We start from the raw sequence: 23,997 nt of genomic DNA on the forward strand, positions 1-23,997 counted from the left end.
GGCTGTCCTAAAGGCAGAGCAAGGCCCCAGGAGATGCTCTTACTAGCCATGTTCGGTACTCTGTAGCATATGTCTAGCAGTGTCAGCTGTGATGGCTAGAAACCATACCTGACTCATTACAGAGGCACGTGAATGCATGGGCTCCCACATCCTAGCAAAGTCAATTCCGTATTTGCCTTCCTGGTACTCATCCCAAACAAAGATGAGTTGCAAGCCTCCTGGGCTTGTGCTGGAAACCTGAGGGGTGTTGGGTACATCATAGCCACTACAGAGGCAGTACTTACTGACAGCTGATGACAGTCAGACAGATCCTTCATTATCCAGATAAGCCCTGGGCAGGGGTGGCTGCTACCATTCTCTGAGCCTTTTCCTGAGCATGTTTGAAGACTTGGGATGGTTCTTGGTAGTTCCAATGACACCCTCAGAAGACATTTTTAGATGTTTTCCTGAGGCCAGGCAAGGGGCCCATTACAGTGAGCTGACCCACTCACTCGGGTGAGTGCCTATGGCCAGATGCTAGCTCAGGCTAGATTGGATGTGATGGCAATTTTTCTAAGTTTGGAGACCAGGTAGTGGGGACCCTGACTCTGGTAACATTAGGCCAAAGGGGAAGCCTTAGAGGAGGCTACTGACTCCACATCAGTGGTGTCAAAGATCTGCCTAGAGTAAAGTACCGGGATCACCCACCCCACATCCCCAGATAGATGCTTCACCGAGTTGTTGGCAACCAGATCTTCAAACCCTTCGCTACCATAAGCAAGAAATGGTTCGTTTTTTGCAAGGAACGCCATGTGGCACATCGAGATCCAGAAGGGGCAATTTGAGGGTGTCCGGAAGCGCAATGAAGAAGAGGCAGAGGCAAGGCGCAGGTGCCTTGAGGTGCATGCAGCCCAGCAGCTTCAGAAGGAGAAGGAAACCCTGGAGAAGGTGGAGAGGAACCGGTTGCTGAGGGCCCGGTGAGTGCCGCCCAGAGCTGGTCCTCGCCGGTTCCCTTGTGCCTGTCCTACACCAGCCAAGTCTTTCTAGGCCTGGCTCTTTGCACCTGTGCGCTGGGCCCGGCCTAGGCTCCCTACTCCATACTAAGTGCCCACAATGGAAGCAGGTGCCTCTTATCTCTCTATACCATCAGCTCTGCTGGCCTCTTCCCCTGCCAGACTCCTCCCCAGCCTGGGTCAGACCCTGGTTTTGGTGACTTCCTCATACCAGAGCATACCAGAGCCCTTGGCAGCACTTTGCTTAACATTTGTTACACACAGGTATGATACGGCACACTTGTTCTTATCTGTGTTCTTGCCTGTGTCGCTGCAGGAAGTCCTTGCATGTGCAGAAGGAGCTAGGGCTGAGGCATCAGAAACTGGTGGAAGATGCCCAGAGAAACCACAAGGTGGCTGTGAAGTTCCTGAAGGCCTCTCTGGGAAGGTGGGCTCTCACCGCAACTCTTCCTTCGTTCTGTCGGTGCTCGGGAGGAATCTAGGAACACGGGTTCCTGGCCTGGGCTTTAAAATTCCCTAATTAAGCCATTATCTAGTGGTTAGAAACAAATAGCTCTGCAGTTTTTATTTTGAGCTGCTATTTGTATTTGCAAGAGGGGCATGAGATACAGTAAGGCCTGCACAGCAAGGCTTATCCATTTTACCTTTGCGCAGGCAGCTTTTATTGTTTCTGTGGTAGAACTAACCAGAAGACTCCTGTAACTATAGTTGTCAGCATTACCTGCGTATGTCCTGTTAAAAATCCACATTACACCAAGCATAGTGGCACGCACCTTTAATCCCAGCACTAGGAAGGCAGAGGCAGGCTGATGTCTGAGTTTGAGGCCAGCCTGGTCTACATAGTGAATTCCAGGACAGCCAGGGCTTCATAGAGAGACCTTGTCTGAAAAAAAAACAAACAAACAAAAACAAAATGTAAATAAAATGCATGTTGCTCCCAGAATTCGGGAGCAAGAACAGAAGGAGGAAACGGAGTCCCGCAAGCACATGAAGCGGCGAATGGATGCTGTGCTGGCCCTGAAAAACAACATCACAGCCAGTCGGGTAGGTGGGGTCCACCTCTCAGCTGCTCTGGCCCCAGCTTCCTGCCTGGACTGCAGACAGGAACCATAGTCCAGCAGAAAGGAAACAGCACTGTTCTGGGAGGGCCTCTTCTCAGTGGAAGAGCAGCATCAGGGCCCAGGGCGGTGTGAGGGCCAATATTAGGGCTCAGCTCTGGGCTAGGTACGGATGGGTAGGGGTGAGTAGGGATGGGTAGGGATGAGTAGGGATGGGTAGGGATGGGTAGGCCACAACATCATGAAGACTCAGAGGCAAGGGAACCAACAGCCTCAAATAATACACAGAGACTCTGTATTTGATATTATACTGTTGGCCAGGTACTAGTTTCTTATTGGCTAGCTCTGTCTTAAGTATTAACCCATTTCTGCTGATCTATGTACTTTCACATGGCCTTCTCTTACCGGGGGAGGCAGCTGGCGTCCAGCTCTCTCCAGACTCTCCATCTTGACTCCTGCTTCCTCCTTCCTATTTCCTCCTTGTCTCCTAGTCCCTCCTATCTTCCTTTCCTATTGGCCAACAGAGCTTTATTCATTAACCAGTATGAGAAACATATACAGAATGACATCTCCCATCATCTCCTCTTTTCTGTCTAAATAAAAAGAAGGGTTTTAACCTTAACATAGCAAAATATATCACATAACAGTTATCAAATAAGAATCACAGTTAACACTATTTAGTCCATTAACATTTAGCAAGATTTGAAGAAAATATTCCATCATCTATCATATCTTTGTGTGTCTAAAGTCTAAGTAACTTATCTTTAATACTAAGGAAAACTGTAACCATAACTCTCTGTCTTCAAGTCCCTCAAAGACCACAGAAGGATAGTATAAATTCTAGAAATGACAGAGACAACTCACTGCCTGGTCACCCAAAGTTCTTTTGTAATCTTCCATCTTCAGCCCATAGGCCATAGTGTGTCTGGCAGACTCTTCAGCAAAGTAGGAAACTTTAAACTGTCTTCTTGTATTGGCAGTTTGTCGGTCACTTTTCTCTGTGTCCTGCAAACTGTCTGGCAGATTCTTTCATGAAGCAGGAACTCTGTAGCAATGTCCATCTTGAATCAGCAATCACTTTTCTGTGGGTCCTGCATGTCCAGTTTATACAGCATAAAGTCAAACAGTCCAGACAAGAGCAGTATCTTATCCAAATGGCTAGTCTTGCCGTATTGGAGGCAAACTCCATTATTAGTTTCTTTAATGTCCATCTTTCATCTTCCTCTCTGATGTAGGTGGTGTTGCCAGGAGCATTTATGTCTCACTGTCAAGAAAAACCCTAAACCATTTTAAATGCCATATTCTGTAGGTCTTTGAAAGATTTGGAAGAATGCCTATTCATCTCAAATACATCTCTGCATATCTAGAAAACCTAACTCACCTAGCTATAAGTTTTGACTATTATAGGTAACTATCTAAAATCTGTACTAAATTATACATTACATTTTTAAATGAGCTATATAAACACAATACATAAACAAGAAGAGAAATATACATATAACAACATTGACCTTAAATTGTATCAATAAATGAAAATCCATTCCAAAACAAAGTATTCATATCTATACCATAATTCCCTTTTTACCTTTAAAAAGAATTGGCTATGATCATTAACCATTTATAACCAAGTCCATTTAAATGAAAACAAACACTTATAGACAATATTTGGGAATTTGGGTGTTGTTCTTTCCAAACTACTTCCTGCTGATAGGGGGCGCTGTCATGGGGGATCCTAAGAAGATGGCTGTAGTCTGCAAGGATGCTTTGTCCACCTGTTTTGAATGTAGGATCACCTGGTACTCTTTTTCAGGGGGCCTGGCTTGATCAAACCACATTAGTCTGGAAGGAATCCGCAGCTTTTTATTTTCTGTGGAAACAAAATTAGAAATCCTTTTCCCCAGTAACTTGTCCTTAGACTTAAATTTTGAAGTCAAAGCATTTTTAAAATATATAAATTGAATTAATGCAGCAGCATTTCCTTTATCAGTTGTTGTTATTTTCTCAGCAGTCAAGCAATGCAGAGACAACACAATAGCATACAGTAACCAGATTCTCTCTGAGCTTTTCATCTTTACGTGGCTTTATTATTACTCTGTTTTTTTTACTTTTTATTTTTTTAATTTTTGAGACAGGGTTTCTCTATGTAACTCTTATCTGTCCTGGAATTCACTCTGCATACCAGGTTTACTTTGAAATCACAAAAGATCTGCTTGCCTCTGTCTTTCAAGTTCTGAGATTAAAGGTGTGTGCCACCACACCCAGTTCCTCTTTGTCTTTTTAAACCCATTCTATTTTTTTTTTCATGTCTCCTTATTTTAAAACACATTGTAAACCTTTAGATTCTTAATATGAATGTGTCTTTACTGTAAATTTTTATCTTCATTTGGCCACAAGTCTTTATCTGTTAAACAAAAACATTGCTAAAATGAAAGTCATAGCTATGTCAGCCACTGTTTATCAAAGATGGCGGCGGCGGCGGGTACTTTTACTGCCAGCACTGAAAGCTGTGCTCACCGCCTTGGTCTGGGCTGCCATCTCCAAGCATGCTGCTGGCTTGGAGATGTGGTCACTGCCATTGCCATCTCTCATACACACCAATAAATTGTTAGCAGAGTTTCTTAAAAGCCATGCGGTTTTTTGCCGCTTATGCTGAGTCAGGAAACCTCTCTTAAAGGAGCCGCACAATCTGCTTGTCTCTCGCAAGTCAGAGTCCGAGAAAAATGCTGCTACCAAGAAACCTTGCTTGTCTCTGTTCTTTTGTTTTTAAAACCCTTTTTTAACCGTTTGTTAAATTTTAAGTGGAAGTTCTTATTAGCCACGTGGGCACCATTTGTAAGGTGTACGGTTTTTCCTCCCGCCGCTGGTCTTGTCCCGCCGCCACGCCAGCCTCAAATAATACACAGAGACTCTGTATTTGATATTATACTGTTGGCCAGGTACTAGTTTCTTATTGGCTAGCTCTGTCTTAAGTATTAACCCATTTCTGCTGATCTATGTACTTTCACATGGCCTTCTCTTACCGGGGAGGCAGCTGGCGTCCAGCTCTCTCCAGACTCTCCATCTTGACTCCTGCTTCCTCCTTCCTATTTCCTCCTTGTCTCCTAGTCCCTCCTATCTTCCTTTCCTATTGGCCAACAGAGCTTAATTCATTAACCAGTATGAGAAACATATACAGAATGACATCTCCCATCAGCGGGTAGACAACATGCACACAGATTCACAGAATACTCAGGGATCCGAAGGCTGCGTGTTGGGTAAGACATATATGGGAAAATTATGAATGCTTGCAAATTGCCCACCTTGGGACCCATAAGTTCCGTCATTGATTTAAATGCATCCATTCAAAGAAAAGGTCTGAATATGAGTGTGTGTGTGTGTGTGTGTGTGTGTGTGTGCATGGGCGTATGCTGGCACTGTGACTGTGGAGTTCCCTATTTCCAGGAAACGCTGAAGAAGTTCCAAGCATGGGGCCAAAGCAGAGCAGAGCTGGCTAAGCAGAAGGACCTTATAGAGAAGGAAGTGATCCTGGCCCGAGGTGGAGATGCATTCAGGCACCTTTATCATCAGCGCAGGCACCAGGAACTAGACGCCCAGAGGCGGTAAGAGCGCCTGGGAAGTGGGCTTACTCTTCGCCCTCTAAAAGTAACTAATTCCTGCCAAAAGCAGTTGTGGGTGATGGAGGAGAGCTGCACTCCCCTCCCTCAGCCCCGGCTGCAGAAGTCTCCGTCAGGTGAAGAGGGTAGTGGGTGAGGACACCCCGTTCCTCGTTTCTTCTCTTGGCTTCCTGGTTCTTCAGCTATGAGGTTCCTGAGATCCTGTGGTCCCCTCCTCCTTAGGGGATGCCTGGGTCTTATTCACTACTGCCCTTTTGTAGTGAGGTAGTCCTTCTGTAGCACTGACCACGCCCATTGGGGGGTGGAGCGATGGGCGGAGGTGACCTGAGGAAGGAGGTCGGAGGGGGCCAGGAAGGCGCTCTCTCTTTCTGGTGTGACTCGGACAGGAGAGGATCGGGTTGAATTTCCTGGTGTTCATCTGTCTAGGTTGTAAGTTATTTCTCCCTGAATAAACATCTATTCGGCCTATTTGTTTATCCTGATCCTTATTCGCAATATCTGGTGTCAGGAGTGGGATGTTTCTGCTAGTTTGTTAATGCATTGCATTGTTTCTGTTCTGGTTATTGAGGTATCTGACATTAAACAAATTATACCTTTCAGCTCGCCAACGCCATCTTTAATATTCTGAACCTTTTTTTTTATATTTTCTATGCTTTGAATTTTATCATTTTTAATGTTTCGAATCTTTGTCTCTATGTTTTGAATTTCATCATTTTCAATGTTTTGAATCTTTGTTACTAAGTCTCCCATGGTTTGTACAAGTTTCTTATTGTTTGCTGTAATCTCAAACCATTTCTTTAAGAATATCATGTTAATGATGAAACCCATTGCTATTACAAAATAAAAGTATATATTGGTCCAGTCATAAGTTTCTTCTGCTAAAATCCCTTTTACATATGAAGTAAAATAATTCCTAAAGTTCTGCATAGTAAAATTATCTGCCATAGTTATGGAACAATTTATCTCAGATTTTATATCAGCTTAAATTGCAAAGGATGTTACAATTACCTTAGGTGTAATTCTGCTGTCCTGGAACTTTGATGCTTTTAGTTGTATATCTCAGCTTGTGGTAGCTACGCCTGGAGGTGTGTCATCAAATAGCGCCTAGCCGCCGAGGCTCGTCTGATCCCGGTTCCTGTAAAAAGTTCTTAACAAACTATGGCAAGCAGAATTTTGTTCTCGATTTTCCTTTTCTTAGAGCACACTTGTTATTCACTGTTTTGTATATAGTTTTGTATTAAGCCTAAATCTTTTCTTTAGACTAAAAGGTAAATTGTAGTGAGGTAGTCCTTCTGTAGCACTGACCACGCCCATTGGGGGGTGGAGCGATGGGCGGAGGTGACCTGAGGAAGGAGGTCGGAGGGGGCCAGGAAGGCGCTCTCTCTTTCTGGCGTGACTCGGACAGGAGAGGATCGGGTTGAATTTCCTGGTGTTCATCTGTCTAGGTTGTAAGTTATTTCTCCCTGAATAAACATCTATTCGGCCTATTTGTTTATCCTGATCCTTATTTACCGCAATACCCTTTGGCTTCCTGCTTTGGTCTCCTCCAGGCCATTAGTCAGTGCTTTCTGCCACAGAGTCCCCTAAGAGACCCGCTTCACACTGGCCTTTCCCACCTCGCACACATTACTCAGTGTCTCTGCCTAAAGTTGTCCTCATTGTGAAGGGCTAAGCCCTTTCTCCCAAGTCCCTGATCCCTGCTGGTTACTGCATAGGATCTGCTTGGATATTGCCTGTTGGCTCACTTGCTACAGCACATCCTCCTCTTCAAAATGCCCCATGGACACACACATATACACAGACACATGCACACACACACAAAGGAACACACATGGGTACACACATGCAAACACACAGAGGCACACATAGAGGCACACACACACACACGGGCACACGGGCACACGGGCACACGGGCACACAGAGACAAAGGCACACATAGGCACGGGCACACACACAGGCACACCACCACAATTGCCAGCAGCATCTTGATGTTTCCCGTAAGTCTGCCCACGTGTGGTGTGGTTATAGGTCTGTTGCCTGGGTGGTGCCTAGCAAGGGATGGCTATAATGAATCCGAGGGGGAGTGCGTGACATGTCACCAAGCCCTCATGTTGCCCTTGTTTTTGTCTCAGCCGGGTGTCTTCAACCACAAGCCTAGAAACCAGGATGGGGAATCTCATGAAGGCTGGGGCTGATTGTGGGGACTTCTAGGCGGAGATGAAGGAGACAATTCAAAACTAGACAGGCCAAATGCAGAGCTGGACAGGGCAAGACAGGGTATGGTAAAGGTGAGGATCCAAGTCACATCCCCAGCTTAGCAGCCCTTATGCGCTCCATCTGTTTTACCCTCTGTCCTAACACCAGAGCTCCTGGGAAGGGTCCAGAGAGCTGAAAGGATCGCCACCTGTAACCCTAGCGGCCACGAGGTGCCCAGCTTGCAGGTGCTGGGAAAGGGCACCGAGCTCTGATCTGAGAAGCACTTCCCCCGTAGGGCTTTTGAGGAGGAGCAGAAACTCCGGAAGCAGGAGATTGTCAGTCGCATCCTGCAAGAGAAGACCGAGGAAGAAAATAGGAGAAAGAGGCAGCATCAGCCCTCTGCAGCCACAGAGCAACGGACTCTGAGAGACAAAACCTGGGAGTACATCTCTGACTTTTGTGAAGGGAAGACCGGTACCACCACAGACCACGCGCTGGCAAGTAGAGCGTTTGCTGCTTCCAAGTTTATGTCAGGCCCACGGGGTGCAGGTTTAAAGAAGCCAGCTGAGGTCCGCAGGGACACTTCCCTGCGGTGATGCCCACCAGGGTCCTCCTCTCCCTCGTGTAAGCTCCACATATTAGCCAACGGTGCTATCAGAGGCCTGCAAAGCTGCCTGCCCATGAGAAGGGGAAAGAGACTTGTGTAGCCAGGGTCCATGGACATGTTGTCACCCACTGCCACCCACTGGTGTCTCCCTAAAGGCTGAGTGTTCCTGTCACACCAAGGTCCTGGTCTGACCCAGTGGCCTGTGTAGACAACAGCCTAAACTGGGGACATGCGTTTCCAGCTTACCTCTCCTTAAAGGTGTACAAACACTGGCTGCTCCTTAACCCAGCACCCCGCATCTTACACGGGCTGCTCTCTGGGCTTCCTGATATGTGGCCTCTGGAGCATTTTCCTGTGCATCATAGGCTTTTTTCCTGTTTCTCACCTCTCTGTGTACCCGGTGGGGCCTCTACTTCTTAGCCACCTCCCACCTTGGGCCTGGTTTCCCACGGTGTTCACTGTGGGCCCCTCTCCTCCAGGAGGAAGGGCCCTGGTTTCCCGTGGTGTACAATACAAGTGTAGTACAGGGCAATCAGTTCCAACAAAACCAGTACAGGCATCTTTTCCGAGTTTCCACAGAGCCTCTCCAGGACTGGTTTGCCATCCACCATGAAAATTCAACACGATGAGTATCCCTGACAGAATGACAGAGAAAATTACCACATGTCCACTAATGAGAATATTTTCTTATGAATGAGACCTTCTTGTGGACTCTGCTGAACACTCTAGGAAGGCACTCAGTAGTCCATAGGCATGTGTAAGATGTATTTTAAAGTTACAAGGATTTATATGTACACAATTGTCTCTGTAAAGAACAAAAGGGGCTCCTTTAACCCCAGCACTGGGAAGGCAGAGGCGAGAAGATCTCTGTGAGTTCCAGTCCAGCCTGGCCTACATAGTGAGTTCCAGGACAGTTAGGGCTACACGGAAAGGCTGAGTCTCAAGAAGAAGAGGAGGAGGAGGAGGAGAAGAAGATAACAACACCGTGGGGTTTTCAGGCCAAGTACCCAGTAGAATTCCAAGGGGTTTTGTTTTCTTCCCACCCAGTATACATTCTCCTCTCTGTAATGAGCGTGTCTTACTACTGTGTCGACAGGAAAGTGACATGGCACTCCACCCCAAGCCTTCCTGTCTACTGAAAGCCATATCCAGTGAGTCCGTGCAGGTGGACCTGGGATCCATTAGTATCGAGGAGGAGGTACTGGCTGAACCAGATATCCCCGGGCTTTGGAGCAAAGAATATAAGTCACACCAGGTAACAGCTTTCCTCTGTCAGGTCCTTCACAGGGAGCCACACTGGGACCCCAGGTTCCTGGGTGCAATTGCCCACCCCCTGCCCCGTCTGTGCCTCCACTGCCCCCTTGGAACTCTGGGCCCCGCTCCCCTTTCCGTAGCCTTGAGACGAGCTGGACTGCGGCCGGCCTCTCCTTGTGGAGAGGTTTGGTCATGCACTTGGAACACGCATGGACCCCTGTCTTTCTGAACCCAAGGTGTCAAAGCCGGACACGGAACTGAAACCTGTGGGTGGGACTAAGATGGACAAGGACATCCTGGCTCGCACTATGGAGCAGCTTCGCAGTGGGATTATCCACAAGCAGGTGGTGTCTGGGAGGGAGTTCAAGGGCTGCCCGTTCAACAGCAAGCCCAAGGTCATTCACTTCAAGGTGAGCCGGGAGCAAGGACAGAAGCCTTCAGCTTTGGGGCTGGCATCAAGGGCTGAGTTGGCAGCCTGAGGAGCATGAAGCACCCGGGCAATCCTTTAAGGGGGCCTGGACTCCGGTGAAGGAATAACAAGCGGGAAAACGGCTTTGTTAGGCCCCTTCTGCTTGGCAAAATTCCACCTCCTCACAAGGGGGGCCCCAAGGAGGACCCCAGGACCCACCACCACCAGATGGCCAGTGTCAGCATTTACAAAAAGAAGGGCAGTCTAAGATATGCAGCCTGAGCTTGCATTCCCTGTCCCACCCAACCAACCCTCCACAAAGCTCACTTCCTGCTCAGGAGGAAGTTCTTTGCTGTCTTTGACACACCTCAAGGGGGCGTTGCGGCTCCAGTGAAAGCTGGGGAATCCTTCCCTTCCCCGGGGACCCTTAACTTCTCATGAGTCCTGCTGGAGGGCCTGGGGTCACCGTGCCTCCTCTGTCTCTGCAGGACTTCGATATAGGTAAAGTGTACAAGAAGAAAATCACGTTGATAAATGCTACCTACACAATCAACTATTGTAAGCTGGTGGGTGTGGAGGAGAACCTGAAGGACTTCATCCATATCGAGTGAGTCTCGCAGAGTCTAGGCATGAGGCTGTGGGACCAACGTGCTTTGAAGAGTTGCAGAGGCTGCTGCTCCATCTCTTAATATTGAAGTCAGGACAGTAGACGGGTCGGGTCCCTCCCTGCACGCACGCCCAAGCTTTTGGACAGGCTGCCCCAAGTCTTGTCACATTTCCACTGTGTGTTGCCCTTGGCAGCTAACAGGCTCTCTCACTGTGTAAATTTCAGGACAGCTTTTCTGGAACAGTCTTTGTGCCAGAGTTTCATGAGTTTTTTGTTTGTTTGTTTGTTTGTTTGTTTTTTGGGGTTTTTTTGTTTTTTATTTTTTGTGTTTTGTTTTGTTTTGTTTCTCTGAGAGTCTTCTTGTGTACGGGTTGTCATTTCTTTCTTTGCTGGCTTTGTAAGCGTGGTTTTTCTGTGCTCTCCGTGCCCCACCCCACGCCCCCTCTCTGTTCACTTGCCAGTGTTTTCAGCAGCGTTTGGTTTGGTTTTGTTTGTCAGCATCTGACCTTCCTCTTTCTTTTCTAATTCTTCCTCTTTGTTGTTTCTGAGCAGAGGGTCTCGCTCTCTGCATCCTAGGCTCACCTTGAGCTCATCATGTAGTCCAGGCTGGTCTCAAACCTGCCATCCTCCTGCCTCAGGTCCCAAACAGCCGACACTACAGGTGTGTTTCACTGTATCCAGCTTATAGGCAGCTTTGTTCACAGCTCAGATCACCTACATCTGTTAGTGTGTGATGTGCAGTTTCTAAATTGGGGGGGGTTAATATAAATTGGTCCCTGGGTCCTCTGCTCAGGGTTCAGGGGTCCCTTTTCCCCTGAAGGATGTCTTTCTTCATGAGGCTATTCCTGTGGAACTGTGTTCCCGCAGAGCTTCGTTTCTCCGTGAGCAGCACCGGCGGCTGGCAGAGTCTGATCGGTACTTCCTACCTAAGAAGGGCTGACCTCTTGGGAACTGAGTGCAAGCGGACAGTAGAATCTTTTGGTCCTCTGCTCCTTCTTTCTGGCGGATTTTGGAATCTCCTGGCTGTCTGCAAAGTCTTGCACGGAGGGAGCATTGCTAAAAGTCGTTTATTTTACCCACTGTGTTAGTTTGAGATCTGAGAGCATCTCTGCCTTTTAGCCATGCTGAGTCACTTGCGTCTGTGGGCCTGTAGGGTTGGCTTCTGGAGGGTTTGTGGAGGGCCCAGCTTAGGTGGTGGTCGCCGTCACCTCAGCTGTCACGGAGCCCTCCTTCCTAGGCCTGGATTAAAGGTTCTCTCCACACTTGAAGGCTGGCATCCATTTCTGTCTTCTGGTTCCTTTTGCTGTTGTACTTGTGGCTCTCTAGCATGCCCCTCAGTTTCCTCTGGCTGCACTGAGATCCCGCAGCCACACTGCAGCATACCCGGATGCTTGGTCTTCTTTAGACCCATTGCGCTTCTTGGAGCTGAGGTTCACATCTTTGAGCAGTTCTAGAAATGTCTCACCCTTAGCCCGTAAATAGCAGCTCTCCCCGTTCCTCGTGGCTTTGTCTCTGCCCTGTTCCTCCCGTGTGGAACCTTCCCATCCCAGCCTCTCTGTCCTTACGGCACCTGCTTCACGCTCCCTGCCTACTGAGGCAGTGTGTGTGAGGTGTCCCAGCTTCTGGTCTCTTCAGCTGTGTCTAGCTGGCTGCAGAAGCTGCTGACTGTGTGTCTTGTTTTAGTACTATGTTTCTCATTTCTAAAAATTCCTAGTTCTTTTTCAGATGAGCTGGCATTTCTTTTTTTTTTTTCCTCCCTCTCCCCCCCCACACCCCTCTTTTGCTTTTACAAGATAGGATTTCTTGTTTCTTTGTGTAGCCTTGGCTGTCCTAGAACTCATTCTGTAAGCCAAGCCGGCCTTGAACTCACAGTCCTGCCTCTGCCTCTCCCAAATGCTGGGATTAAAGGTGTATGCACCTCTGCCCAATTGTAGTTTTTAGTTTAAGATTTCCAAACTTACAGTTTCTTTTGGTTGTGTGTGTATGTGCCCCTTTCCTTAATAGTATCCTTTTCCTTCCTCCTGCCCATCATGCTGTATCTTTATGACTTTGCTATTTTACCACGTGCCCTTTAGAGGCTCCAGTCAATCATGCACGTTTCAGTAGTATGTTGTGTGAAGTTCCCAGAGTTTGGCCCCCTTGCTGCTGAGTTGGTTCATGAACACCCCACATGCGCGTAGCCTTGGATTCTGATCCTCTTACCGCTCAGTCTCCAGGGCCAGAGCCCCAGGGATCTTCCTGTCTCACCAGGGCTGTAATTACAAGCACACATCACCACACCCGGCTTTTTTCTTGAGTTCTGGGGCTCGAACTCTGGTCCTCATGCCCAAATAGCAAGCAGCTTATTGGCTCCCCAGCACCCAGAGACACATTTTTATATTAAGTTTTTTGCATATTTCCAAACCAAGAAAATTCAACGTTGTAAACATAGGCCTGATACTAGGAATTCTATAGGAAGACCCTTCCATCCACCCAGGACTCAGATCAAGGCAGACTAGCTCCCATCCCATTTCTCTGCTCTTGGGGCTGTTTTACTGGATGGCTTGACTTATAGCCCTTCCCTTCATGTTGCTATTAGAACTCAACATCCTTAATCCAAGGCCTGGTGATTGTGCCCAGGGTAGCGACATCCCACAGCATCCATCCTTTTGGAGTTGGCTTTTGGGATGCACCTCACTCAGTGTACTGTCTCACTCACTGGGCAGACATTTGAAGAGTATCCAAGTGTCACCTGTTCACCAGGAAATGGAGTCAGTAAGGAACAGGGCGGACTTGGAGCTGCTCATGTGCCAACACCTCTAGGTAGACCAAAGCCATGAAGCCTGTCTTCTGGTTCCTTTTGCTTGAAGAGGAGAAGGTTAGTCTGTCACTGAAGGAAGTCAGGACTGTAGCCTGAAGGCACAAGGTAACGCAGAGGCCATCGAGGGGTGCCCCTTACAGGCTCTCCCCCCTCTCCCCGCCCCCATCACCGACAGTTAATAAAATGCTGTGCAGGCTTGCCGAGAGGCAGATTTTATGGAGGCATTTTCTCAACTGAGGTTCCTGTCTCTCAAATGACTCTAGCCTGTGTTAAGTGAACACAAAACTACCAGCACAGGTGTGGAACAGAAAGAGAGAAGGGAATCCAATAGGCCCAGCTGAGTATGTACTGAGCATCCATTTCTCACAGTGACCTGACTACCCGTGTGCTGTCCCTGCAGCTTCGACCCCCCTGGTCCCATGTCAGCCGGGATGTCCTGTGAAGTTCTTGTTACCTTCAAGCCTATGGTACGTCAAAGGATCAAAGAGGGATGCTGTTTGTTTGTTTGTTTGTTCGGCTTAACAACAACAACAAAAAGAGTTCAGCACCATCCTATAATGCTAGCAGAATAAAGTTAGCCGGGTTTGGATTTACTCTCTTATGTGAGTAACTCTCCATAGGCTGTGAGGTGTGTTTCCTCAGGACCTGCCTATGGGAGACACTTTGGGTTTCTTCCTCTGGGAGCCCACTAAGTAAGTAGTAGGCAGGTCCTGGCCATGGTTACACAGATACAGCCTGTGTAACTGTGTCACCATAGAAATGTTTAGTGACTGGGATTGTTTTGTTTTGTTTTTGTTTTTGTTTTTGTTTTTTAGATAAATAAAGATCTGGAAGGAAATGTTTCATTTTTGGCTCAGACGGGCGGCTTTTCTGTTCCACTGAAATGTTCAACAAAAAAATGCTCTGTAAGTTTAAGTTCCCAGAATGTCTCTCCAAGGTAAGGGCTGCACCCTTGAAGTACCAAAGCATGGAGCTAGAGTTCCACCACAGGCTTTGGTCCAGTGGCAGCTCTTGTAGACTCCAACCTGGGCCTAGGCTTGGTGGCATGAGATACCTTGAAAAGGAAATCATCAGACCAGAGCTAGAAATTTCTAGATAAACCCTTCTCTGTATGGGTTCAGAGAGGAGGAGCTCCTTTCTTTAGCCCTTGGGCGTGTACTCAGATACACATTTTTTTTTTCCAAGACAGGGTCTCACTATGTATTCTGGCTGTCCTTGAACTCACTATGTAGACCAGACTGTTTTCAAACGCAGAGAAATCCACCTGCCTCTGCCTCGATGCACTGCAGGTGGATGTAACACGAGTTCTAATAGGTCTTAATAATAATGTAACATGAATTCTAATAGGTCAGACATTAGGGCCTGAAAGCGGAGAGATCAGAGATGCAGAGCAGCCAGTCCCTAGAGCTCTTACCTCTACGAAATCCTCAGACTGGAAAGAGACCGAGCTCCTGTCTACTCCTGCCTATCTATAGCCTCTCTCAGTCCAGCCATTTTACTTCCTGTCTGTCTGTGCAGACCTCCGGACCTCTATGCTTAGCTAGTGGCTAGCTTCACCCTCTGTTGTTCAGGCAAGCTTTATTTGTTAGAACAAACAAGATATCACCCCAGGTGGAGCCCTAGGTTTGGATTCAGCATCCCAAACAGCCGTGTGACAGATGGCCATCTGTGGAATCACAGTGATTCCCAGGCATGACACTCTTGGCTTGAGCACAGTGAGTCTGTGGCCTATATAGTCCATGGAGAGGATTAGTGATATGACAATGATCCCACTCTGAAGTAGCTGAAGCAGAACTTTCCAGGCCTGGTATCTATCTGCAGGACAGCTCAACAGCTTACCTCAGCCAGGATGTCTCTCCTGTCTTTCAGTCATCACCTCTCAGTCATGGAGGTGTTGGCTTGATCCTCTCAAAGCCAGATGCAGGAGCCCCAAGCTGTACTGGTCATTAGAGGAATCTGTGACTTTAAAAAGAATGATTTATTTATTTTTATGTAAATTGGTGTTCTGGCTGCATATATGGCTGTGTAAGGGTGTAAGTTCCCCTGGAACTAGGATTACAGTTAGTTGTGAGTTGCCATGTGGGTGTTGGGAATTAATCCTGGGTTCTTTGGAAGAACAGCCAGTGCTCCTAACCACTGAGCCATCTCTCCGGGCCCAATCAGTGACTTCTTAAGTGGGCCACGTCTCTGATGTGCAGGACACAGATGTTTACGGTATCCCTGCCTCTCCTGCAAGCCTCCCTGTGAAAGGGAAGAATCAGCCCTCCACCCCCAACCCCCACCCCTGGCTTCTTGGGACTGCACCTGATATTTGGGAGAGAAAAACCTCCTTTTGTGGGATATCGGGTCCTCTAGGCCATGATTCCCACAAGACCGAGGATGCAACCAGCCTGGAGGCCACCCTGGCTTACACCTGTGTTCTCTGGCAGCTGTCCCTTGACAAGGAGCTCATTGACTTTGGCAGCTATGTGGTGGGCGAGACCACATCCCGGACCATCACACTAACCAATGTTGGGGGCCTGGGCACCAGATTCAAGTTTCTACTGGAATCTCAGTTCTTTGAGATGGAAGAATCCCAGCCCATCGTGAAAATAGTGAGTGCACTGGCAGCTTACAACCAGCAGCCATGGCCGCCATGGGTGTCTGTGGTTCTGCTCAGTCAAGGATGGGGAGGGAGCCTCCCAGCCATGTGTACAATCTCACGTGTGTACAAATATGTGAGCAAATAAGAGTGTCAGCAAATCGGGGAGGGGGGTGGTGGCGGCGGCAGGGGCGGGGGGGATGGGGGAGGAAAGTGTCAAGACAGCTTCACATATAGTCTGGCCTCAGGAGCAATGGCAGCAGAATGGGGCTCCCCTTAAGACATGCAGTTCATACTGACAGCTCCACGAGAGACCACGGATCTCTGCCCAGAGCATGACAAAGGTCTTTGTCTTCCCCAAGAAGGCTGTGCATGGGTCACATGCGTGGGCTGCAGAATGTGGCAACAGCCTCAGGGGTCCTACTCAAGAAAGGAACTCACCATGCTCATGGAGTGTGGGATCATCCAGGGGAGGTGAACGAAAGATGAGCCTTTTCTTACATGCTTCTAAAATATTTGAGCATTCCTATGAGAAGCACGAGGCAATCCTGTTGGCTCTGTTCAGGTGCCCCAGCAAAGACCCCCAAGAAAGCATCTCATCCAGGAGATAGCAGGACCAACAGGGCAGCCGTGGCCAAAGCAGTATGGAGAGCGATCTGCTGTGGGGGGGGAAAGTGGGCCTGTGGTGAGAGCCAGAGAGCAGAGCAGGTGGATTGGGGATGGGAGCCAGGTTTGCTTTGGGCGGGTAGATGAGTTGCCAGAGGAGGGGAGGAGGCAGTCCGGGGCATCTAGGAGTTCTGTCTCTATCTAACCAGCCAGCTGTGGGAAAAGGAGAGTCAGCTCCACCAAGGCTAGAGCAGAGCCAGCCTCTGGGCAAGTGACCAAGTAGATTGCAAAGAAGTCATGGGGGGGGGTCTATGATGGGGCATCTGTGATGATGAGAGAGAGGAGCCAGCTCAGCCAAGATAAAATAGTCAGTCATTCCCTACCCTAGGCAAGTTGATGCTGTGGGGTCTTAAGATCCAGGACAGACAGAACGAGACCACAGACATGGGGAGGTGGGACCATGGCAAACAGCCCTGGGTGCAGACACCCAGGGTGTCTTCTCCTGGTTCTCCTGGACTTAGCTGGTGACAAGGGTGTCTGTGGAGCTGAATGGGCAATGAAGACACTGTGTTCCCTTTCAGAGCAGCCTCTACACCTATGAGGACAAAAGTCTCTATGAGAAGATCATTGCCAGTCTCTCCGAGCAACAGCTTGATGGCACTGGGTCCTCTCCACTGGACGTCCAGAGCAGGAAAGAATCCGAGAAAGTGGATGGTAAGGGTTGCGCAGGCTTGTGAGCAGGCAATAGGAACCTCCTTCAAACCCCCTGCACCGATTCCTGAGCCAGCCAGGGCAACTGGCCTCAGCCGAATGCTGAGTAGGACTACAAGAGGGCTGCATGGACACAAGATCCTCCCAAAGGTGGCCATCTAAGAGCTACCCTTAGAGCACAGCCACCTTAGAATCTCAAGTCCACCAGAGGGGCCAGAGAGCTGGCATCTGCACTGGAGACTGACAGGCCTGTAATCTAGGTGATGTTGAGGAGGGTCAGGGGTACAGAGTTTTCTCAGGGCTTCAGTTGTAAGTGACAGTAAACACACAACACACTCACTCATACACGCAAATATGCACTGGTTATGGTGTGCATCGAAATTCTGTCTGTTGTGTTGAAACCGACGCTATCAGCAGAAGCCCCAGGTGTGGACAGTCGGGCTGGCCATATGGTGCACAGAGGTGAGGGCTTTGAAGGCTCTGCCAGTGAAATGGTCCCTGCAGTGACACCAGGCTCTGAGGGCTCAGGAGGGAGTTGGTTTCATACCAGCTGTGTAGAGGTGCAGATGATATACAAGGACAGCCCTTGTGCTGAGTTGGGAAAACGGGGACCCCGTGAGGGTGCCACCCTTACTGCGACGCAGACCCTGCGCACTGCCCTCAGTCGTTTTCACCACTTCCCTGTTTTCTTTCTTCTCGTTTGTTTTTTCAAAACAGGGTTTCTCTGTGTGACTGCCCTGGCTGTCCTGGAACTCACACTGTAGACCAGGCTGGCCTCAGACTCCGAGATCCCGCCTGCCTCTGCCTCTGCCTCCCGAGTGCTGGGATCAAAGGCGTGCGCCACCACTGCCCAGCTGCAGTTCTTTTTTTAAGATGTCCGAAATTTCCGTTTCTTTTGGTTGTATGTGTATGTTCCTTTTTCCCTGTGCCAAAGTCTTAGACGTGAGGTACACGCATGTTACATTCAAATGAGTATTCCATTGCAAATTTTGAAGAGTTTTGCCGAGGAGTTCTCCGGTTTACACAAGTCCAAATTCTGCTCATTGCAAGAAATTCCCGCTTAAGTTTCAGAGCCACAAGCCCTTCAAACCCATGAGTCTCCTTAGCAGGTCATCCTTATCGTATCGGTTCTCTATCACACCGGCATGTGCTCTTTCACGGGTCAACCTGTAGCTCAATTAATTTTCCATATTCTGTCTGTGCGATGACACTGCCATTACAAACCAACTTCATCTTAAATGCCTTCGCTGGTTTCTTTTTATCATTTACATCAGCAATTCCTTAGCTGGTGGGTGAGGGTCTTCCCTCCACCTCTCTGTCGAATGCTTATGGGCAGAATTCTCATTCCCAGTAGGAAGCATGTCATCACCTTACCTGGATCAGCAAAGGCTCAAAGGAGTGGAGGACTGGGTAGTAATGTACGTCCTTTATAGAAACTGTCCAGCCAGGCGGTGGCGGCATACACCTTTAATCCCTGCACTCGGGAAGCAGAGGCAAGGCAAATCTTCATGAGTTCCAGGCCAACCTGGTCTACAAAGCGAGTTCCAGGATGGGCTCCAAACAAACGAACGAAAACCCAGCCCCTCTCCCCCCCCCAAAAAAAACAAAACAAAGAAAAACTCTCTGCAGGCAGGTGGGAGTCGGGGAACAAAGCAGGGGGCATCAAGGGAGAGGAGAGGCAGCCGAATCCTCAAATTAGAACAAGTTAGCACAAAACAGGGATTGAGTCTCAGTCTCTGTGGGGATGGCCTCTTGTTCTTGAAACTGTCACTGAAATATTTTTGACCTGGTCAGAGGTGGTGCACACCTTTAATCCCAGCAATCAGGAGGCAGAGGCAGGCAGATCTCTGAGTTTTGAGGCCAGTCTGGTCTACAGAGCGAGTTCCGGGACAGCCAGGGCTACACAGAGAAATCTTGTCTCAAAAACAACAAAAGAAATATAAGTTTGGATAAATGGGTTACTTGTGTCAGTAACCTGTTGACTATCTGAGAGGAATGCATTTTAGGTTCTCTTTTTAAACCAGTTGATCGACTTACCCTATCTAATGTATTTTCTTGGTCGCCACGAACTTAAGTCTTGAAGTCATGAAGTGCATGTTCCAACTTTCTTTTCTCCAAAGTGGTTGCTTGCACTGTGTTGGTTCCTTGCATTTCTGGGTACATTTTAGAATTAGTTTATTGGTTTACACACACGCACACGCACACACACACGCACACACGATCAAACCCAGACATATTGCTATATTGATTCATATCTATAATTGCAGCACCTGGAAGGTAGAGACAAAAGAATCAGGAATCCAAGGCCAATGAATTCAAGGCAGCCTGAGCTATACCAGGCCATTCCTTAGGGGAAAAGAAAGAAAGGAAGGAAGGAAGGAAGGAAGGAAGAAAGGGAAGAAGGAAGGAAGGAGGAAGGAAAAAGAAAAGCAAAACAAGAGGGTGGAGAGGCTCTCGCGAGTGTGATTGGCATAGTTTTGAATATATCTATCATCAGTTTGGAAATAAGATCTTGGCATATCGAGTCTTCAATATCATCTTCAGGACGATGGCCCAATGAATTGTGTCATCTTTGTTTTTCCTTAGCAGTGACTCAGTGTTTGCAGTAAGTACGGCTTATACATTTTATACGTCTGGAAATCTTAGATGTTTTCCCCAGACTGATTATTGACTTAGTCTTATTTGTCTTCCAGAAGCAGAGATTACAGCTTTGGTCAGTGCCGTAACCATGGAGCCCAGCGATGAGCAGGCAGAGATAACCCTGGGGGAGGTCAGTCCACCTGCCCTGCTAAAACCTCGGCTTCTTCTAGCCAGGAGGCAGCTCATTCTCCTCTGGCCCTAGCCAGTACTAGCAGGGAGCTCTTTCATCGGTCCAAAGCCAGACTAAACTCGTTGTCTCCAGGCACCTGTGGTCTCAACTAGTACCGCATCAACCTCCCCACGCTGAGAATAATAGGACCAGAGTACCAGGGCCAACTTCCTTTGTGCGGTCCAGCTTAGAGAGGACACCAACCACAAACCCTCCCTACCTGAAATGTGGCGTGTGTTCACACGCACTGGGGGAAGAAGATGCAGAGAAAGGTTCAGGCTGCCTTTCTTGCCCCCGTCCAAGCACACTGTGAGCCTTAGACAGGAATGGTATCTTTGAAACTCCAGGGGCTTGGAGGTGGAGCAGGGTGGTAGGGACTTGTATATTCTACATACAAAATATAAAATGCAGCCAGTTCTTATCAAACCCTTCCCTATTGTAAAGCTGGTGAAAAGGGCCTAGCCTCTGTGGCAGGCCGAGGGTCTGTGGAAAGCACGCGAGCAGTTCACTGCTTGAATGAGCCCCCCAGCTCCCCCTCTGTCGAAACTCCATAGCAGCAAGCATGCAAGAATAGGGCCAGCCTTAGAACCAAATACCCGTTTGTGACCAAATGGACACCCAAGGTCCCGGTCCTGCTACCACTCATCCTCGCAGTGGGTGGCAAGGAAAAGGGCCAGTGGGGAATTCCCTATGAAAAACTGTGATGCCTCTGTTCTGACACTATGTCATTCTTCTTACACAGGTAACAGAGGGAGAAATCGGCCCCTTCAGCTCCATCAAAGTACCCATTATCTTCACCCCAGTTATCCCAGGAGAGGCCCAGACTAAGTTCAAGGTCATGTTTAAGAATCCGCAGTGTCCAACGGTGAGTATCCCTGCTGCCACTTGATGTGACTTCACACACGCGCGCGTGCACGCACACGCACACACGCGCACACACACATGCACATGCGCACACACGCACACGCACACACCCGCCGCAGCCACATCAGACAGTTACCCTTGGCACCATGAGGTTTCCATTTGCTCATACTTTAATCATTAGCGAGTAGCACAAATAGTTGACACCTTAATAATAAGCACACATGTGCACCAGAGTGTTTAGATGCTCGCTGGGGCAAACTTCTTTTCCTTCTCTCCCCTCACCTCCTGACTTTTTTTTTTTTTTTTTTTTTTTTTTTTTTTTTGTAGTGTTGGCAATAAAACTTAGAACCTTGAGCAAGCAGCCTACCAATGATCCTCTTTTCGAGCTCTAGTTCATACTCTTTTGTGTGTGTGAGCTTTGCAAGTGTTTGGTGCACATGTCTGTGCATAATTAATATTCATGTGTGTGGGCATATAAATGTGTACAAATGTGCATGTATGTTTGTGTGTAGAGGCCAGAGGCCGACACTGGGCATCTTCATTAATCGTTGTATACTTTATATAGTGAGGCAAGGTCTCTCTCCCTTGAACCAGAGTTCACTGATTCACAAGCCTAGTAATAAGTTTGCTCAATAAATCCCTGTCTTCTTCTGCATCCTGGGATTATAGGAGGATCACTGTGCCCACCGGGCTTTTTCCACCCCCCCTAGACAGGGTTTCTTTGTGTAGCCTTGGTTGTCCTGGAACTCACTCTGTAGACTATGCTGGCCTGCTGGCCCACTAGACTTTTATATGAGTTCTGGGAACCCAAATTCTGGTCCTGATGCTTACACAGCAAGTACTGTTTCCCCTCAAGCTGTCTCCCCAGCTCCCCTAACCCCCAAACTTAATAATTAGAAATATCTTTCTTAGTTTATAAATGTATACGTTCATTAAATTATGACCAGAGAAGATGATTAATCACTTGGTGGATGTGAGTTTCCCAAGGATAGGTGAAGAAGCATTCTCAGGGGCTGGAGACATGGCTCAGGGGTTAAAAACACTGGCTGTCCTTGCAAAGGACCCAGGTTTGATTCTCAGCACCCACATGGTGGTTCACAACTATCCGTAACTCCAGTTCCAGGATATCTGACACCCCCTGGTGGCCTCCATAGGCATTGCTTCAATGTTGTACAGACATATATGCATGCAGACAAAACACTCATATACATAGAATAAAAATCAATAATTAAGCCGGGCAGTGGTGGCACATGGGAGACGGATGTAAGTGGATCTCTGAGTTCGAGACCAGCCTTATCTACAGGATGAGTTCCAGGGCAGCCTGGGATAAACACAGAGAAAAGCCTGTCTTCTTTTTTAAACTTCTAAATATTTTAAACTTCTAAATAATTTTTTAAAATATTTTAAGTATTTATTATGTATATAGTGTTCTACCTGCATTTTTGTCTGCAGGCCAGAAGAGGGCACCAGATCTCATTACAGATGGCTGTGAGCCACCATGTGGTTGTGGGGATTCAATTTGGCACCTGGGGGGGGGGGAAGCAGGCAAGGCAGTGGTTTTTTGATTGTTTGTTTGTTTGTTTTGTTTTGTTTTTTAATTAACATTTTCTCATTACAGTACATATGCTACATACCAACAACCACAGTTTCCCCTCCCTTCTCTCCTCCCCTTCCTCCCCCTCCACTCAAATCTCCCTCCTGCCCATCCGCTCCTCCCCAGTCTCCATTTAGACAGTGGCAGGCCTCCTGTGGGTTCGCACGAAGCCTGGCACATCAAATTGAGGTGGGACTGAGCTCCCCACCCTGCATTGAGGCTTGGCAAGTTAACCCAGCAGGGGGAACAGGTCAGGCACTGCTCTAACTCTGAGCTCAGCCATCTCTCCACCCACCCCCCCAGAAACCCTGTTTTGAAAAAACAAACAAGAAAAAAAGTCAGCAATTCAAACAAACAAAGGTGCTGGAGAAATGGCTCAGTGGTTAAGACTCTGGCTCTTTATCCTAAGGACTTGGGTTCAATCCCCAGCACTCACACGTGGTGTCTCATAAACGTCTATAACTCCAGTCCAGAGGTATCCAACACCCTCACATAGACGTACACACAAGTAATGCGTGACACCGACGCACACAATGAAATCATTAAAGCGAACAAACAGGAAGAACCGTTCTCTGAAGCGTGGGTAATTTTTGTTAAGGGCCACCTACAGAGTGGTGGGGGCTCATAGCAGTTGCTCTACCCAAGCCCTGCTACCTCTGCATTTCATTTGTCTTTCATGTGTATGCAGCAGGCAGCAGGCAGTTGGGGGCGTTCATTAAATCACCTAAACGTCAGTTGTCTTGAGTGAACCTGCCCCAACCCAGAAGAAATGCTAACAGTATCGATGTCCTTCACCCCATCCACTTGATATATAATTTGTGTATGTTCTTACCTCAACTGCAGACCCAGGGTCTTCTGTCCAAAGTAAGGACAGTTGTGTCAGAGTGCCAGGCCAGAAAGCCAGTGATCTGCCTTTTTATATTCATTTATTACATAAATTAATTGATTGATTTATTTATTAAAATTGTTTAAAGTTTTTTTTTTTTTTTTTTTTTTTGTGGCCAATGGCAAGGTTTACCTTGAAATGATGAGTAGCTTTGAGAAAGGTGTCTTTGTTTTGAAACTGTAAAAAATTTAGTGACAGGGTTGCTTGCCCCCATCCCTTCCATGACATCCATCTTCCTTCTTGGTACGTTTTACATGTCTAGACGTCAAGCATTCTAGAGCAGCTTTACTGGCTGGTCCATGAGGGACTGCACACTTCCTTCCACCAAACCCAAACATCCTTTATCCTTCCATTTCCTACTCATTTTTTTTTTTTTATTCCCTCTCCCTCTTTGGCTTTTTTGTTTGTT

The 23,997-nt window shown here is 47.8% G+C and overlaps 1 protein-coding gene across 1 annotated transcript in view; it reads left to right on the forward strand.

Moving 5' to 3' along the window:
• Nucleotides 1–23,997, forward strand: part of Cfap74 (cilia and flagella associated protein 74) — a 61,111-nt gene that overhangs the window by 12,078 nt on the left and 25,036 nt on the right. Inside the window, exons 7-20 of the mRNA XM_051173923.1 lie at nt 783–956; nt 1,309–1,419; nt 1,934–2,036; nt 5,492–5,649; nt 8,156–8,357; nt 9,564–9,722; nt 9,958–10,131; nt 10,619–10,737; nt 13,938–14,004; nt 14,353–14,442; nt 15,967–16,131; nt 17,306–17,438; nt 20,129–20,205; nt 20,987–21,109. Coding sequence (XP_051029880.1) covers nt 783–956; nt 1,309–1,419; nt 1,934–2,036; nt 5,492–5,649; nt 8,156–8,357; nt 9,564–9,722; nt 9,958–10,131; nt 10,619–10,737; nt 13,938–14,004; nt 14,353–14,442; nt 15,967–16,131; nt 17,306–17,438; nt 20,129–20,205; nt 20,987–21,109 — 1,855 coding nt within the window. The remainder of the gene's footprint in view (nt 1–782; nt 957–1,308; nt 1,420–1,933; nt 2,037–5,491; nt 5,650–8,155; nt 8,358–9,563; nt 9,723–9,957; nt 10,132–10,618; nt 10,738–13,937; nt 14,005–14,352; nt 14,443–15,966; nt 16,132–17,305; nt 17,439–20,128; nt 20,206–20,986; nt 21,110–23,997) is intronic.

Source organism: Phodopus roborovskii, unplaced genomic scaffold, assembly GCF_943737965.1.
Source record: "Phodopus roborovskii unplaced genomic scaffold, PHOROB, whole genome shotgun sequence".
Classification (NCBI taxonomy): domain Eukaryota; kingdom Metazoa; phylum Chordata; class Mammalia; order Rodentia; family Cricetidae; genus Phodopus; species Phodopus roborovskii.